Source organism: Cynocephalus volans, chromosome 15 (genome assembly GCF_027409185.1).
Source record: "Cynocephalus volans isolate mCynVol1 chromosome 15, mCynVol1.pri, whole genome shotgun sequence".
Classification (NCBI taxonomy): domain Eukaryota; kingdom Metazoa; phylum Chordata; class Mammalia; order Dermoptera; family Cynocephalidae; genus Cynocephalus; species Cynocephalus volans.
Genome location: NC_084474.1, coordinates 66,994,803 through 67,014,933, shown reverse-complemented (window position 1 = coordinate 67,014,933; position 20,131 = coordinate 66,994,803). Strand labels below are relative to the sequence as shown.

Below are 20,131 nucleotides of genomic sequence, written 5' to 3'. Positions count from 1 at the left end.
CTACCCCAAACAAAGGGTTTTAAATATCTATGAATTTTGCATTCCATGTATTTAGGCAATAGCAAGATGTTAATAATTTGTATTTTATTATTTTTCCTAATATTGGAAGCCTTTTACATAAACAGACTCTATGCTAGGCTGCAGAGATATAAATGGTGTGCCACAAGGGCATGGACAATTTCATTTAGTAGATCTTGTAGTCTAGAGATAGATATAGACATCAATCAGAGAACCCCACAAATAAGTATATAACTACAAACTGTAATCAATGTCTTGAAATTAATTGATGGAGAGCTGTATAATGGGGGCTTCTGAACAAGTTTAGAAGTGAGAAAAGACTTACATAAGAAAGCAACATTTGTGAGATATGGTAGGAGTTAATAAATTACTACAGAATGGTTTTTTTTTCCCTCTCAAGTAATTTTTATACTAACATGGTAGTTGCTTTAAGTAGCTTTTTACATTATGAAACACTGTCATCTCTAAAAAGCAATGACTCAGAGAGAAATAGATCAACAAAGTGATAAAAGGGATTTTAGTTTCAAAAACCTCCAATAACTCAATTCAAATCACTTAAAGAAATTGTCGTCCTATACAGTTTCCTACAAAATTATAGATTAGTGATTGGCAGGGACTGCAGCAGGAGAGGGGGAAATAGGGAGTGACTGCCAGTGGGCACTGGAATTCTTCTGGAGGTGATAAAAAGTTCTGAAATTAGATAGTGGTGTTGGTTACACAATTTGTGAATATGCTAAAAACCACCCAATTGTGTACTTTAAGAGGGTGAATTTTATGGTATGTAAATTATTGTGATAAAATTATAGTAAAATAACATTATTGGAGGCTTATCATCTAAATCTCAATTTTTAAAATGGGGGTAATAGATAAGTGACATAGGTATCATAGATTTACTGTCCACACCCCTAAGACTATTATTAGTAGTAGAATTTGTGTATGGTAACCTGGAAGATCTAGCCAAGGACTATAGCTCTTCATAGATTTTTGCTGTAGAATGACTCTTTTTCCCTAACATCACACTCTTTGGTGGAGAACACAGCTAACGGAGCACTGAGGGATGAAGGCTGATTTTATTGGTGCCTTCCTAGCAAGCAAAATCAAATGAATGAGTCCAGGCAATCAGTGGGGTGACAGATGTAGAAGCTCATATCCTACTATGTTTTGTGCTATTAAAATGGTTTACAAGCCACTGATAATTTTTTTATATTAAAAAGGAGTGTGAAATTATAACACAAAATTAATTCATGAATAATCAAGACAGTTTTTCACTTTTTTTTTTTGGTGAACAGATGAAGCAATAGAAAACTCATAGCAATATTATACTTACAGTTTTCCAGACAAATAGATATGAATGGATCAGAAGTAATATGGAGGAAAATGAAGATAAAAATAAATAAAATGCTTAGTCCAATAGTTTATAATTTACAGTAGTATGTGTCACCATTATGATAAAATAGCATTATTGGAGGCTTGTCATTTGAGGCAGATAAACAAGAGGAAATACTTACCTTCCTATGCTCATATAGGAGACAAGAACAGGAGCATGGAAGGAATGGCAGGATAGTTAGATGTTTTCACTAAGATCAAGATTTTGAACAAAAGAGAGAAAAAACAATAGTACTTTTAATCTTTAAATCAAAACTGGCAATAGTAACTGTTGGCATTCAAATTCATATCAGAGTTTAAAGACTCGAAAAGACCTTCTCTTAAAAAAAAATGCTCCATGGGACATATAACTTCCAAGCACATTCTATAGGAAGATTTATGATTTGTGACATTCAATCAGGCTATATTAGGAAATAAGTAATTTACTAGAAGTGTACCAGCAGTTTTGTGAGGCACAGCAGTTCTTTCAAACTGAAGAAGTCACAGGCCACATCTAGTCAGTTATTGATTTAATATACCACATTGCTCTTTTGTGACCTGCAAGAAGTCATCACTTTTAAAAGTACCTAACTTGCTTTCTGAGAATAATTTCTACATTATATAATAATTTTCATTATAGAGTATATTTACTCATAAATTATACATTGCACAAGTGAGGAGACAGATGTAAAATTGCAAGTAGCTTAAGGCTATGTTGTATGCATTATAAAGTTTCTGAGATACCTGAACATTCAAGAAGTACCTCCTCCATACAAATGACTTGAGGTTCTTCTGTTTCACTAATAAGATTCCTCTTCTTCTCCTACTTCTTCTTCAGTTGTCTTACATCTCACACACGTACCCCTGCACAAACAACAGGGATAAAGTCCATTTCATTTGGATGGCTAGAAACCTTAAAGGCTGGTTTCAGTCTCTTGCCTTTATTTCTCTGGAAATACCACTTTTGTCTATGAATCACTGCATACATAATTCAGGGGTAAAACAAGAATATATACAGTATAGTTGGATAATGCCCATATTTTATTTATACAAAACATACCACACAAATTGAGCCAAAAAAAGAAAAAAAGAGAAAGATTTTTAAGAAATAAACAAACAGAAAAAAGAGAAAACAAGAAAAGTAATAAATTAAACTATATGGATGAGTTCACTCAATGAGGATATGCCCCAGATTGATGAAATGCCATCATGGATCTGCTCCTGTGAACTGGTAGACATGAGTTTACTGTTCTCTTAATGGAGCTCACTATATCTTTTATCATGCATTTCCCACACTTACTTAATCATAGAACCATGTCTTCTCATAACTCATATGTTCCACAAACATGATAATTAACTGTATAAATTTATGGTACCACATAAGTTACAATCAGAAACAGATGATTTCTTATATTTAATGCATTATAATGGATATAGAATATTTAGAGAAACAAGAGCCGGTTTGACAAAAGGCCCTTGGGTACATGTGGTATATGCTGAATGGCAAAAATAAGCATAGTATTCAAAGTCCTGGCTTGCGTTTATCTTCTACTGATTGTTAAAAAGCAAAAAAAAAAAAAAAAAAAAAAAAAAAAAAAAGTTTCCCTTTTTTCTGCTAGCCAATAAAAGGAAATTAAAACAGGATGTGAGACTATGAAAAGCTTCTAGAGGCCAATATTAGGAGAATCAATATTAGTCATTATATCATTTATAATTTATAAACATAAAAAAGCACAACAGATCTGTATCTCTGAGCATAGTTAATTTTTCTTTATTTATATTAATAACTTACTACATAATTATTGTCAGTCACTATAATACTGACTATAAAGTAAGGCATGGTGTAGGCACTAACCAGAAGAAACATAAAATTATGGATTCCAGTACAAATAACAGACTGTACCATAGTATTAGTTAAGAATATGTACTAAACTGTGACCTTGCATACATTCTTGGTTAAAAGATAAAATCAAACAAACAAAAAAAACCAAAAAACCGCTTCATATTTATAAATATTTTCAATAAAAGTTATCATAAATGTCCAATATGCAGAATAAAATATATAAAACAAACTGAGGCTGTCAGACACATATTAATGTGGGATGGCAGAATTTTCATGACTAAGTTATAGAGCTGAACTTGAGTTAGATGCTCTTATACCTCCTACTTGACAAATATAAATATAAGAGTTTTTGTCACATAGAAAATATTGCAATTTTAAATTTGGAGCACCTAAAAATCAGAAAGAAAGTTAACATAAAACACACTGCTCGTTCCTGAATGAGTCTCTCATTAGTAGCATTATCAGTTCAATAAAGTTATCAGTGCTGAAATAAGAATACACCTGACTACTCTAATTTCAAACAATAACAACTGATGAGAGTGATACATCTTTGGTTATTATCATCACTGTCAATTTATTTTTGTTTTTGGAAAGTGCTAATCTTAGTATGTTTAATTCTAACTGTTACCCTTTTACACAACATTAAAGAAAAAAAAAAAAACAGAACATTCATTAGCCACCTTACTCAATACAACATACACTTTGTGGTGTGTGTGTGTGTGCGTGTGCGTGTGTGTGTGTGTGCGTGCACGCACGTGTGCGTGTGTTTTAAATATATTGCTATATTTTTAAACTTTGGCCAGGAATCCAGAAAAAGTTTTGATTTTGTCAAACTGTCACATCTCTTCTGGAGACACCTAATCACCACTTCATCCAGTGTTCTTTAAAAGGAAAATCAGGCATTTGTAAAACCTACACTTATGTATTTCTAGTCTCCAGCCCTTTTCTCAACTCACAGAGGAGTGTTACTAGTGATGTCTGAAGTTCCACTTTTGTTCTTGATTTTATCTTTAGGTCACTGCTCTTGATTTTCCCTTTATAATGACTCCTTTCTCCCTGTTAAATAAAATGACAGAAACAAACATTCATTCAGCTTTGCCTCTCCCCCCCAACTACTCCCTACATTCCTCTCCAATTTATACAGGTAGTTGGATGGTGTATATAGCTCAAGGGTCAGCAAACTTTTCCTATAAAGGGTCAGATAGTATTTGGACTTTGCTGGTCACATCTGCCTCTGTTGTATATTCTTCGGTAGTTTTTGTTTGGTTTGTAACTCTTTAAAAACGTAAGAAACTTTCTTGGTTCATGGACTAGATTTGATCTGCTGGCTGTAATTTGAGGAAAGCTGCTCTAGTTGAAACCACTGTTATTAACAAAAACCTCCTTTTTCATGTTCGAGGGGAATAAATTAGACTCTGTCCTTCCTGCGCAAGTTCAAAGCCAATTAAGAAACAAGCTGAAGGAAATCAAATCATCAGCTTTAATATTGATAAAAGATGAGGAATAGTAACAATGGATTTCCTCCTAGCTGATATAACAACCACAGCCCTGCCCTCAGAAGACTCACCCTGAAAAACTCACATTGCAAATGAGCAGACCAGTAAGTGTGCTCTGCTGACAGGATGGCTTCCACCTGAAGGAAGAATAGAAGTTCTGGTCCAGGGTTTACCAATCAGGAAACTCATTCTGCCTCCCAGGGGTAAAGGGTGGGGCCAGGGCAGGTGAGTTTAGGAAAATCCCTCCTCATGGAAACCATAGTCTTGGGGAAGAAGCAACCTACTCTCTTACACTCCAGATTGCCCAGTCAACCCAAATTCCTTTTTCATTTATTAATTTGCAACATTTAAATCTTTGAACACCTTCATTTCATTGAAACTGTATTTTCCCCTGACTCCCAGGAGACTAACTTCTCTATATCCACTCTCTCTTTATCTAATCCTTTGGTGCTCCCTAGACCCTCCTCTTTGGCCATCTTTTCTCATTCTACTTACTTTTTTGAGTGGTCTAATTCACTTAAAGAATATCAACTATCATCCACATGCTTTCGATACCTAAGTTTTCATTAGTAGCTCAGGGTCTTTCTGAATTCCAGAATGTGAATCCTACTGCATTCCCTGTCTTGTGAATAATAGGACCACCATCTATAAATTTACCAGAAACATTGGTGTTGCTTTGTGTTGCTTTGCCCCCCACAGATTTGTCACCCCACATCCACTGGGTGACGGAGACACAAAGGATTACTCAAAGCCCATCTCTACTGAGCAGTGAGAGGCCCTGAAGTAGTTAATCTCCCTTTGGGACACTCAAGCTAGAGCCATTCCTTCCTTGCGAAATTAACACTGAATTGGGGTTCTCTTCCTGCATTTATTTTCCAGACCAGGAAGTTACAGAAAGAGAACAAAGGTGGGGTTATAGTTTAACAGTATAACAGCTGGTAACTTTCAGTGAAACAAGCCAGATGACATTCCAGTAAGGCAATTAAGTGGTTCTATCAACAACAGTTTGATCTTAGCAAACATTCCTTCACATAGCAATTTCTCAGTATCTTTACATAACAAGCAGTAACTAGTCTGTCTTTGAGCCAGCAACTTGCTGGGCCACAATCCTTATCTTGCAACAGAGACTTACAGCCTGAGGGAAATTTCCTTTCCTTGCAAGGTCAATATCGGAAACTGCAAGGCTTTGGAAAACCAGGCCCTATGAAGTACATATGCTTTTTAGAATATTCCACATCTCCCCCGTTTTGTTTATTTAAAAGCAAAAGCAAAAGCTATAGATCAGGTTGGCATAGTTAAGACAAAAAGCATTTTGTTAAAGCAAAGTTAGTATCATTTAGGGCCGGTCCCAGGGCTCACTTGGGAGAGTGTGATGCTGGTAGCACCGAGGCTGTGGGTTTGGATCCTGTATACGATGGCCGGTGCACTCACTGGCTGAGCGTGGTGCGGACCACACCTGGCTGAGGGTTGCAATCCCCTTACGCGTCAAAAAAGAAAAAAAAAAACAAAGTTACTATCATTTAGCATAGCAAGTCATTTTAACTTACTTCAGGTGAGGACTGGTGATATCATCATCTCTCAAGGCACCTGCAGTGGCATCACTCCAGGTGCTGTGAATTGGGTGTAATTAGCAATTGTAGAAACTTGGGGAAAGGGATTCTGCTCCATGTAATAGTTAATTCTGAGTTCAAGGAGTTGGTTAATGTTAAAAGTGTCCATTATATAACTGTTTCTAAAGCATCTAGTCTTTTGTAAAATTTTTGATCAATTACAAGTCTTTTGTTTGAGAACAGGATATCTCATCCAAGTTGCAAACACCCTCTTTAAGGCCAGGAAAATTTAGAGAACTGCTTTTGTAGAGAAGACGTTATTTCCCCCTTTATGATCAAGGCATTCCTCATAAAAGCATTGATGATCAATATCTAGATTGAAAAGGTCTTACTTTTCTTTACATAAATTTCTCAGTGTTGAGAAGGCACTTTCCCAGGTGGTGATTGAAAGAAGCATCTTGGCTCACAGTTATTTCAGTGATCTGTCCCACATTGCTGAGAAGGCTGTTCCCCAGGTTGTGTTTTGTCCCACGTGGGGGGGAGAGGTGAACAGCAGGATGAAGCAGCAGTTTAGGCCAAACTTATAGCAAACATAAAGAGAGGTCAGAGCTTGGAAATGAGACATGCTATCTTATATCCAAAGTTCTAAATTCTATCCTGTTATAAAGAGAGAGAGAGAGAGTTAATTTTCATTGAACTTATAAAAAATAGCCACATTGCCATGATGATCATAAGAATACTTAAAGTTACTGAATTTTGGGGGGTGGGGATAAAATAAGGAAAAAACAAACGCTTTTATCTCTGTTTGAAATGACATTTTACCAAACTGTTGTTAGTTATAGATAGCTGAAGAGAGAGGGAGAGTTCTCTTATATTTGGGAAACATTAGGAGAACCAGCAGTGTTTTAAAATGAGGAAATTGTAAAAACCCATGATACTTTTTAATTAATTTACCAATTAACTTTTGTTGTTTTGACCTTTTGAACAATTTCACAAACCCATCAGTTTTTTCATTAGAATTTCGGAACTTTAGTTTAAAGCTATGAACTCAAAGTTTGTTGGAAACCATACCTATCAGAATTTTTTCATAAAATATTTGAAGACATAACATTTTAAAATTATAATTAAACCAAGGCTATGACCGGTAGCACTTCTATCAAGACACAGATATTTAAGAACCTTACAAGATTTTGGAACACATATCCATAATACCTTCAGAACTGACAATGCTTTCCCATATTAGTTTAATTTATTAAATAAGCCAATTAGTTCTGATACATTTTTTATATATCCTTTGAGAAACTCCAGGGCCCTTGGAATTCCTCAAAGTTATTTTAAACTTTCAGAATTTCGTGTTGGAAAGCTTTGTTAAATAACAAAAAGGCTTAAAACATTTAGTTGAATATGATCACAAATTACTACAAAAAATAAAACCAAAGTGACAAAAGGTTTCAAAGGCAGAGAGCACAAGAACTTATCATGAAATAAGTTTCTTAAACCAGTTATCTAAGGGACCAAGAAAATCTTTTACAATTTTGCATCAAGAGCAGTTAAGTGAAAAGATCTTTAGTAATTTGTTTGACTAGTAAACCCAGTCAGCGATGTGTGCTGATAAGAGCATTTTTATACATTCAGGTTAGTAAATAGGCGTCCATTTATCAGAGCAAATTATACAAAGCCCAGTTTGAGTTTTAGCTATATTTACCAAATACATATTTATGGTTTCCCAGCCAAAAACTTGGTGTATTAGATTTATATCCTTATCACTTAATGCTAACTAGGGCCTATGTGATATTTGGCATAAGTTTCTTTTCATCAGCCATTTCAGGTCCCAGGTTTCCACGTGTCATTTGGAGCCATGTGGAATCCAGAGAGGCAGAGGGCAGTATTCACCGTCTATGTCTAAAAGATATTGTTTCTCCCAGCATGGCCAGGAGGCAGAGCTGAGATAACGAGGAGACATATTGACCTAGAGACAAATTTAGGTAAAAGGTTTGAATCAAATCTTGAAAATATATCTATCAAAACTTTAGAAGATTTAAGTCACGTGAACTTGAAAAGTATACTTATTCATTTAATGAGCACACATTAATTATAAGCCAAATTGGTACCTTGCACATAAAACAATTACACATACAGACATGAACATATCGACATAACATACAGCTTACATATGCATATATGCAGACATAAACAACAAGAACAAATATTTTATAGGTTTTGATTAAGATGTAAAAAAATGTTCACTAGTAAAAAGGACAGTCAGGTTTAGATTGTGTTTTTTTCCAAAAGACTTATTGGTGAGGCTTCACCTTGCCTCAAAGAAAGCAAGATAACCAGTTTACATTGTAAAACAAAGTATGCAAACCTTTTCAAGAAGATGCAGAGATTTTCTTCCTTTAAGAAGATAGCATAGAATTCTATCACAGGATTTTGTGAAGAAATACATAGATGAGACTAGAAGAGAATTTAGAAGTCTGTTTAAGATAACCAAGTGGATGCCAGAAAATTTAAGACCACCTAGTTAAATGGGTAGATTTTAGTCTAATTATTGTTTCTCAAACAGCTTACTGAGCTCAAGAGCTGAGCCACCAATCAGAGATGAAACCATTTGATTCTTGAGGTTTTTAGGAGAAGAGCAGTAGACCCAAAAGAGGTCTGGTTGGCACCATGGCTGCTTTTCCTCATAAAACTCCAGAGTCTTTAGAGAAAAAGAGTAGCACATGCAGTTAAGAAAAGAACCACTGCTTTTAAGAGAGGAGAGAAGCATTGTGCTGATAAGAAAGAAAAACATGCTCTAACAATACCAAAACTGTAAAGAAATATTAACTTCCTTTACTTTAGATTGTCCAATTTAAAGTTTTCTTAGTCACTGGCAAAGATTAAGTTTTATCCTTTTTTGGTGACATAAACATGTCTTAGTTCTTTGTTAAGAACTAGATCTTTGTTAAGATAGATCTCAGAGCAACTTGACATAGACTCCTAGTGGTTAGGTGGGAAGCCTTAACGAGACCCATTGCATAATTAACCAGTGACCAGTTTGTTCCCAAATTTTTATGTTAAGGCTCCCTTCCTTGAGGTATCAAGGACATGGTTGTTTAATATCCACTAACAGTTTTACAAGCTCCCATTCAGTTACTTACAGCCTGCTGCTTTAAGGAGACATTGGAGTTGTAATGAATGTTCAGTTTCCCCTTTTGTTAACAAATTATCCATATTTTAAAAGTAAAGAAAACGAAAAAATATCTCTGAGGTTGAAAAAGCCTAACTTTGACCTGCTGCAGGCGTGCAGTCACTAATCAAAAGCCACCTGTGATTCCCTTACTGGGGTGCATTTCGTCTCCCTTATTAGGGACTCCCTTTGCTGGGATGAATCGTCGGATGTTCTATTCCTCTCTAATTCTTGGCAGGTCTGTCTCCGATCTGTGGAGAACGTCCTCACACGGGGCACCATTTTGTTGCTTTGCGTTGCTTCGCCCCCCATGGATTTGTCACCCCACTTCCCGTGGGTGACGGAGACACAAAGGATTACTCAAAGCCCATCTCTACTGAGCAGTGAGAGGCCCTGAAGTAGTTAATCTCCCTTTGGGACACTCAAGCTAGAGCCATTCCTTCCTTGGGAAATTAATGCCAAATTAGGTTCTCTTCCTGCATTTATTTTCCAGACCAGGAAGTTACAGGAAGAGAACAAAGGTGGGGTTATAGTTAAACAATATAGGCTGGTAACTTTCAGTGAAACAATATAGGCTGGTAAACTTCCAGTAAGGCAATTAAGTGGTCCTATCAACAACAGTTTGATCTTAGCAAACATTCCTTCATATAGCAATTTCTCAGTATCTTTACATAACAATCAGTAACTAGTCTGTCTTTGAGCCAGCAACCTGCTGTGCCACGATCCTTATCTTGCAATAGAGACTTACAGCCTGAGGGAAATTTCCTGTCCTTGCAAGGTCAATATTTGAAACTGCAAGGCTTTGGAAAACCAGGCCCTATGAAGTACATATGCTTTTTAGTATATTCCACACATTGGTTTCACTATTATCTTTGTAATGAACATATCATATATCTGCCTCAATGCACCACCAGCAACTTCTCTGATTTCAAGGTACATTACATAAGCAGATAATGGTTGGTGAGACAATAGAATACTTAAATGAGTGAGTGAATGTGTTTGTACAGCAACTCATGTTGCATGTATAGAAATGCTTAATTTGATGGCAGCATAATCAGGGTTAAATTTGAATATAGTTTCAAGGCCTAAAAGCAATTCAAATAATTTCCCACTTGCATATGTAATTTCTCATCCTTATAAAAGACATGATTAATTTCACACTCATCATAAATGAAAGCAAGGCCACCATTATTACCTTTAGAGATAACACCATTAAAACATTATTATATTAGCACCTGAGAAGTGTAAATTGAATACTTATTGAATTTTCTATGTGTATAATTTCATATTTTTAAAATAGTCAACACTGGAGGATCTTGTTAAAAGTTGAAAATAAAATATACACCTTAAAATCCAATACCTATATATTTTTTTTATGAAGAAGAAATTCATAGTGCAGATTTTTAATTTTTTTCCTAAAAATAATGTTTTTATTTTTATTTCTTAGCACCCTGTGGAAGTCGATCAACTGGTTCTGAAGGCACTGTTCTATCACCAAACTATCCAAAAAATTACAGTGTGGGACACAATTGTGTGTATTCTATAACAGTTCCCAAGGAGTTTGGTAAGTAAGTTTCATCTCACATAGTATTTCATTCAGACTTTCTTTATTTTTCACTACACGCTATTCAAAAGATTTTTATGAAAACATCTACTATTCATAAAGTACTTCACTCTGCAATAATTTTTATATGATAGCTTTATAATAATAAAATTTTGAGGTAATTTTACTCAATCTGAATTTACAGTCAAGTACACAGGTGAACAACAATATAAAAATGAAAACAGGATTGTTTTTAATTTTTAAAAATAAGTATATTTAGTAACCTTGCAAGTGCCTTTATACTGGAATTATATCACATGGGAAATTATCAGAGCATAAAGCAAAGACTGCTCTGAAAGATATGCATAAAGTCAAATGTAGATCTATTACAAAAATTTTAAAAAATGTATTTATAAAACAATAGCATCAGTTTTATAGTGTATTAACACATTTCCAGGAAGAAAAGATTTTGGTTTTAAGCATCTAGTTTCTGGGACAGCAATGAATATAAAAAGACAGCAAAGGACATTTCAGCTCATCTTGTCAACATGAAAATCCGTTCTGCATTGGCACTAAGAAGACAATGTGTCCTTTGCTGCCTTCACATCTCCCTGATCATAAGTCTTAGAAGTCACTCATCTGGCTTTAAAAAGTTTTGGATCTGAGATCCATCTGGATCTAACTCAGGTTAAACTCAGTTCATAGATGGACAGGCAAGGGAAATTTAGTGAGCAGTAAAATGTGATAGAAAGGCTGAAAGTTCATAGACCTCAAGAATTTAGATTTATAGGATTGTGTTATATGGTAAAGGATGTGTTATAGCTGTAATGAATGTCTGGGTCTGAATGACTCAGTATTTTAGCAGAAGGACATGGATTTTATCATTAAAGATAGTTGGATAACATCTTGACTTAACATTTCTGCTGCTGATATGTAAAATAAGCTGATGCTTCCAGTCCAATTTCTTATAACCAGATACTACCTCTGTATCCTCCATTCCTCCCCTCTGAAATAAGTCCAAGATTCTCAACTTACTTGAAAGCATTGTCATCAGAAGTAAAGCACTAAACCTTTTATTATAACATTGAAATAGAGAGATAATGCCAGTATTAGCAAGGTGTCTGTTTCTGTACAATACAAAGTATTTCTTTCCCCTAGACTATTGATCAGTTGAATCAGAGTTGAGCTCTTTGATAGTAAAGAGAGTAACAGGTGAGAAAGAAAAATATCAGTCATGTCATTCACTTAACTGTGGTTATTTTTTGCCTTTTGTGCCCAAGAGATTTCTTCCTTTCCTAGAGAGGTTTATGGTCTCCAGATGCCAAAAATGTTACATGGATGCTGACAGCATCCTAGCAATGATTGTCCAGAAAACTGCATGGCTCGCTGAGTATTCTCTGGAAGCCTTAATTTGTTCTATTATACTCTGTTCCTGGGACGCCATGTGGCCAAAAGAATGAGACAGAGGAAAATTAGCCGTTTTATTTCCTGACACTTAGACATGCTGGTCACCCTGGAGATATTTTACAGTAGTCAATATATTCTCAAAAAGAGCGTGAAAAGTAAATTTTCAAGTTCCTAAAAAATGAAATCTTTATTTTGGCAATGTTAATGTAAGTTGAATTTAATCCTCTTAATGTAAAAAGTAATGCTGTATTGAGCCAATACTGGGTGGTTTTTACAACTAATTTTTTTTTTAAACAAGTCTCTTTGGGTTATTTGCGATAAAGTGTACATTTATTTATAAGTAAGGAAACTGATTTCACTTTATAAATGTTGTATCATTTATTTCAAACTGCATATAAATTTAAAAACTTGATTTCTAATTTCAGTAGCATGTTAGCTATCTGTCTGTGGACACGTTACATAATCTCTTTGAACTCAGTCTCTTTGTAAAATGGGAGCCATTATTTCCACAGAGCAGAGTCCTTGTGAGGAGTTAATGATATTGTATCATTATGAGAGAATAGGTCTCACATAGTTTATGCTCAATATAATTGGGCTTAAGAATGCCAGCTTCGGAGTCATATTTTGAGTTCGGACCCAACTCAACAACTTACTTGCTCTTTTTTGTTGGATAAGTCATATAATCAGTCCAAGTCTTTTCTTGTCTCTAAATTAGTGATGATAAATGCCTACCTCATAGGATTATTTTATAATTAAATAATACTTATGTAAGCAATTGGCATACTAACACATGTAAGTAACACAGGAGCATATGTACAGACTTTTCTTTATGTTCACATTCATTTAAAACATCCCCCAATCCCAACTCCAGCCCCCCAAAAAGATGAAATAAAATGACCCAGATGATTGGATTGGACTAGTGTCTTAAAAGTTGCACAGCTAAAAATAAAACAATTATTTGTATTATTTTTTTAAATCATGAATACAAATATTTTGTGTTCTACATCTCTAGTGGATATTCAATCATCTAATCATCACATACAATTTTCTTGGAGTAATGTTATTAAATAAATACTCATCATTGACTTCTTCCTATCCCTACGTTTACCTCTTTGATATAAGATGATCAAACAATAGTCACTGGATCTCTACAAATCAAATCCCTATTTTGCTTCTGCTTCCTTTAATTCTCACTTTGCCATAATTTCCTTCTGTTGCCACATTGGGATAATTTTTATTACTTTTCGGTGGCACTTCATCACATATCATTTCTCACATTTTCTTTTTTCCTGTCATTTATTCCAAATTTTAATCATTCCTTTTCCTACATTTTTTGTATGCAGACACTCTTGAAACTTGACTTTTAAATCATTTAGCACAATATCCATCAAATACATTCAGTTCATTCACTGGGATTGAAGTTTGCACAGGGGTTAAGGTTCTACATTTGTTATGTAAGGAGAAAATCACATATAGTCAACATGACCCTAGAAAATGCCTTAAATAACCCATTGCAGATCGTCCTCATGGTGTTGCATATGCCATACTGTCTCTACATCAGTATAATAGGATATTTTTTCTCTACTCTCAGTGCAGATGACAGTTTCTTCAGTTAATACCAAATGAGCTAGTTGTGTTTCTTTGTTCATGCGGTAGCAAATTACTCCTATTTGTTTCTGGCTGGTGTAAAATTGAATTCATATTAATCAAATATGTACATATTGTGACTCTACTGAATAAGTGAATACTATTTTGTTTGTCAGTCAATTCTTATCTTTCAATTTTTCTAGATAAGAGAACCATCAATTCAATTTCTTTTGAACTTCCGCTATTAGGGTCAGTTTGAAAATATTCATCCCACAGGATTTCAATTGCTTTTGTCCTTAGAAAAATAACAATTCTGAATTAGTTGGATAGCATTTGTTAATATTTTACTCCCTTTCTTCTATATTATTAAACTATTTTGTTTGGTTATTTAAAACACCCTACTTTATCTATCAATAAAAAATTATTTATTTTTTTTTTCGTCTTTCAATTTTTAATCACTAGTTGTTTTCCTTTGTGGTTTGGTTGCTTAAGTCTTCACACATTATTTTTAAGTGCCCAAAACATGAAAAAACAGATTTGATTTTATTTGAAATTTGGAATATATAGGATGCTTTAGATATGAGAATGATTGACATTATCAGAGGGAAAAAAAAATATTATATATTTATACCTATATTATAGGGACCTAAATCAAATTGCTAGGAGTGGGGAATTTGTAAAATTGGGGAATATATGTTGTGGATTTATATTTCAAATGTCCTGGCTGAGAAGAGTTAGGATGACAGCCAAAGTAGGTAGGGTATAAGTCAAAGGATATGCTTGTTTTTGTCTGTTTTCTCTTGGGATGGAAGATACTAGACTATTTAATTTAAGGCCCAAAGAGAAAGACACACTAGAGAGGGCAAAATAAAAGTTTTGAGATAGACCAATTGGTGAAACAAGAGATCCTAAAGAAAGAGTTGCTGAAATCCTTTTAGGCAACGGAGGAGATGGAATTTTAAAAACATAAGGAGGGCCTCTTTATAACTCAGAAGAAGCAATTTGTAATTGGTAGCATAATACTTAAATTAGTTTCACATGGCATATTGCCAGTTAGAATTATCATACCTTCCCATTTCCCACCCCCATCTCTCATCAGTCACCTTCTCCTTACTTTCTAGGAATTATCTGTAAAAGAGGATGTATTAGTGTCCAAAGGCTTCCATACCAAAGTACCACAAACTTGGTCACTTAAAGCAACAGAAATATATTCTCTGACTTCTGGAAGCTAGAACCTGAAATCGAGGTGTTGGTAGTGTCATGCTCCCTTTGCTGGCTCTAGGAAAGCATCTTTTCTTGCCTCTTCTTAGTTTCTGATGGCTCCCAGCAACCCTTTAGGTTCTTGGGCTTATAGGTGCATCACTCTAATCTCTGACTCTATTTTCTCAAAACCTTTTCCCCTTTGTGTCTGTCTTTGTTTCTTTGTGTCTCTCTGTTCTCTCCTCTTCTTGTTCAGACAGCAGTAATTGGATTTAGAGCCCACCCTAATCCATTATAATCTCATCTTGATCCTTAACTAATTACATCTGCAAAGTCAATCTAGAAACATCTTTCTCTGTGACATTACCCACCGCATAGGAGTACAGTGTTTTTTTTTCTTAATTTAATACTTTACCATGTTTTGGATTTCCATACCAGCCAGACACCAAAAAACAAACAAAAATACAAAAAAACAAAAACCATTTTACCATTGTATTATATTAAAAACACTGACAATTAGGTAACAACTATTTTATTAATTCTTATCATGTTTATTAAATCTAGTATTTCCTTTCTGGCTGATAGACTTAGGTAATTACATGATGAGTGCTAAGTGCAATTTGTTTTGGCAGTATCACATCTTTCACATTTCTACATAAATTGTTAAGCTGTGTAAAGTAGTATTTGAAAAATTAGGTATCCAATTCAGAGTTTAGAAAGAAAAACCAAAAACAATAAATTGAAAGTAAGATGCACACACACTATAAATATGTGCATATATGTTTTCTGTTGGACATCTGGACTTTTTAATACATGTGAATGCAGTTCTGAACCACATAGGTAAGGTTAACTAACTACTCTCATTTTTTACATTAAAAATGGTAATTCTTTTGCTCTGTATATATTCTCTCTTAAAATACATATATTTGACCATTTGCCTTTTGGTCTTAGGTTTGTGCTTTATAAAATAACCTATTTTATTTAGCAACACATATAATTTATGATGTGGTTACCTGTCTTTATTCCTAATTCAGTAATTTATTGTCACTAATTTCCTTCATATTTTAGTGACAAATAATTTTAAGATTCTTTTCATATGCTCGTTAGGTCAGTAAATCATTTTATTGGCATTTTGTTTTTATTGGTGTGTGTGAAGTTTTCAGTAATAAATGAACCCTTAAGTAGTTCAATAAAGGCTTTCTATATTTTATGTTTAAAGTGTATGACACTTCATTTTGTAACAGCACAATTGCATTAAAATCAATGGTTACTCTTTTCTGTATACTGAATTTATCTAATAATGACAAATAATGTTCACAAAATGTGTGCTTATTCAGACTTTGCATTTACTATTTATTGTTACTTGTTAGATTTGGAACAATAGAAAGGGAGCTCTTATATTTTTTTCAAGTTGATAATTGTTTCAATGTCAATAAACAAGAATGAGTATGTTATTGTTAGCCTATAAAAAAAGGAAACTTATTTTTTAAGCCTATCATTTTAGAAAAGGAAAATATGATTATTATATATATTAATGCTTATATTATTTAATCCTTTGGGTACAATTTATATCATTAAATCTCAAGCCATGCTTTGGTCATTCTGTAGAAAAAGATCTACCACCCCTCCAAAACCAGTTTAGTTGGATGTCAAAACTTATGATGCTACATATGCACTGCTATGATCCAAATGTTTGTGTGTCCACAAAATTTACATGTTAAAATCCTAATCTCCAAGGTAATAGTATTAGAAGGCGGAGCCTTTGCGATGTGATTAAGTGATGAGAGCTAAACCTTCATGAATGGGATTAGTGCCCTTATATATAGAGACCCCAGAGAGCTAGCCAGACCCTTCCACTGTGAGAAGACCCAAAGAGAAGGTGCCCTCTAGGAACCAGGAAATGGTGCCTCACCAGACAGTGAATCTGACAGCACTTTGATCTCACAGCCTCCAGAACTGTTAGAAATAAATTTCTGTTGTTTATAAGCTACCTAGTTTGTGGCATTTTGTTACAACATGACTAAGACATGTATTAAGCGGTTATGAAAGAATTTATTATTCACATAATGAGACTTGTTGGGAAGAATTTATTATTCACATAATGAGACTTGCTGGGGCAGGCTTCCAAGCAGATTCAAAATAACTGAAGAGATCAGGCAACGAAGATGGTCTTTGGGATTTTATTGTGGTCGCTGGGGTAAGAGTCCACACCTGCAAGTCAGGACTTGTTCAGCTTAAACTTCTCACTAATGCTAAACGAGGGCACATCCAAGCTTTCTTATCAGCCTGCTCAGATGTGGGAGGGTTATGGCCTGAAATCTTGCCTATCGTCAAATATCAAAAATAGATTCAGACTCCATTGCACCTCACTCTTGGTTTTGACTGATGACTGAAATGTGCCATGTTTCATTTAATGAAATTTGAACTTGTCTAAGTAAGCCACAATGGCACTTTATGAGGCCTGCAGCCAGATTGGTAAGGAAGATGAAATTCCATTCAATGCCTTGCTCAAGATCTCAGCCTTGTGTAATGTGAGAAGTGAAATGAGTGCCATTGTCACTATCAAAGATACCTAGAACTCCAAAGAGGATGAGGGATGTCTTGGTGAGACTTTTTATTGTGATGGGGAACTGAACGTTGACCAGGGTATCCAGTGTAAAGATGACTGCCCGAAGTTTGGCCAGTTGTATGACACTTGAATCCTTTATCAGGGAGGTCTTAGTTAAGGTAGTGAAAGTAGAAGCTCTCCAGAGAGTTCAATCATGTGATGATGCTGGCCATATGGTCTCTAAAGTATACAAACTCTTTTTGCTGTTCCTCCAGTTGATCCCAAGGAGCTCCTCAGGTAGCTAAGCTTTCCAGAAGAAGAGTGACCTCCTGCAAAACTATGGCATCTGGCAAGGGACTGAGGACAAGAAAGGTGGAATATCCCAGGGAGCATAGGTTTGGCTCTAACATATAGGTATAATTTCTATTTTAGCAAGGAGGCCTCAATGACTTGCCAAACTTGCAGGGTACTACTTCCATGACCCAAAGCCAAGGGGGGCTGTTGAGTTTGGAGGGCCACGTGCTTAGGGCCTGTGAGAGCCTCTGATTCCAGGAGAGTCTGTTATGTGGCCAGAAACTACTGCTGTGATATCATAGGATGTGGGACTGATAAATGGAGTTTTTTTATGTATAAGAAGTCCGTGGGAAATTTATGGCTCTCAGGTGTGGTCCAGAAACTCCTAGAGGCATGAGAGAAGGTTGCTAAAGCCTTCACAGTGAAGAGGTTTCTGGGGGGTAATTCCTCCTGTATTTTAATTTGGAAAAATTCTAGAGCCACTTTTTTGTATGGACAAGGTGGGCTAATTAGCTAGTAACAGCATAAATGAGTTTGAGGAAAATGTTTCCCTAAAAAACCCCAAATCCCTAAAAACCCCAAAATCCCTAAAAGATTTTGGGTGGGTTTTAATATTGTGGTGCTATGAGGGGTCAATAGTTGTTTCTTAATGGAGTCAGAGATGCAGTGGGCTTTGACTGATCAAATAATTTAACCGAGATGATGGCATCTTGTATTATGTGAAGCACAGTGGAACCTCTCCTTTTTGTGAGCTCTTCTGTAATTGCGTCAGATGAATATCCTCAGAGGATAATGTCATGAGTGTGATGTCATTACCTGTCCTCCTGGAAAAAGTTGGATGCAGTTACAAACTTACCCACATTGTGAAGACTGTGTACAATGGCTGGGCTATTGAAGACCCCATGGGTAGCCAGGTAAAGCTGTACGTTTGAAGCTGAAGGCAAAAAGTATTTTATCTCATTGAAGGTGAAGGCTGAGAGGCTGCTGAAATAGGCACTAAACAGGACAGGAGAGTCAAATCAATAACAGAAAAATATTTACCAGTTGATGGTTGGATGGAGTCAGTAGTTTTATTTCTTATTTTTTTATTTTATTTTGCCCGTATAGAAGCTAGTTTATTTCTTTTTATTTTTTATTTTTTAAATTTTACTTCTCAAAATACATTGTACTTGATTATCATGCCCCTTTACCTGTTCCTCTCCACCTCCCTCACCCCCACATCATATTTGTTCTCTTGACATAAATAGTTCAAGGAATTTCTGTAGTTATTCTGTCTTCTTCCCCCTGCTTGTTTGTGTGTTTATTTATTAATTTTTAGCTCCCACAAATAAGTGAGAACATGTGATATTTCTCTTTCTGTGCCTGACTTGTTTCACTTAATATAATTTCCTCTAAGTCCATCCATGTTGTTCCAAATGGTAGTATTGCATTCTTTTTTAAAGCAGAGTAGTATTCTACACAGTTTCCTTATCCACTTATCAGGTGATGGACATTTGGGCTGGATATAGCTCTTGGCTATTGTCTACAAACCTGCTATAAACATTGGAGTTCAGGTATCCCTTCAGCATGATGACTTCCATTCCTCTGGGTATATTCCCAGTGGTGAAATTGCTGAATCATATGGTAGATCTAGCTGTAATTGTTTGAGGAAGCTCCATATCATTTTCCATAAAGCCTGCAACATTTTGCAGCCCCACCAACAGTGAATGAGAGTTCCTTTTTCTCCAAAACCTCTCCAGAATTTATCATTCTCAGTCTTTTGGAAGTTAGCTATCCTAGCTGGAGGGAGATCGTATCTCAGTGTGGTTTTTATTTGCATTTCTTGGATGTTGAGTGATATTGAACACTTTTTCATGTGTCTTTTGGCCATTCATATATATCCTCCTTTGAGAAATGCCTGTTCAGCTCCTTTGCCCATTTTTTAATTGTGTTATTTGTTTTTTTGCTGTAAAGTTGTTTGAGTTCCTTATATATTCTGGATATTAATCCTTTCTCAGATGTATATTTTGCAAATATTTTCTCCGACTCTGTTGGCTGTTATTTTTTACTCTGTTGATTGTTTCTATAGCTTTGCAGAAGCTTTTTAGTTTGTATAATCCCATTTGTTT

General features: G+C 35.1%; 1 protein-coding gene across 3 annotated transcripts in view; it reads left to right on the top strand.

The window, feature by feature from the left end:
- CSMD3 (CUB and Sushi multiple domains 3) overlaps positions 1 to 20,131 on the top strand; it is a 1,171,099-nt gene that overhangs the window by 927,141 nt on the left and 223,827 nt on the right. For all 3 annotated transcript variants that reach the window (XM_063079089.1, XM_063079088.1, XM_063079087.1), the window contains one exon: positions 10,892 to 11,008. In XM_063079089.1, the coding sequence (XP_062935159.1) occupies positions 10,892 to 11,008 (117 nt within the window). The remainder of the gene's footprint in view (positions 1 to 10,891; positions 11,009 to 20,131) is intronic.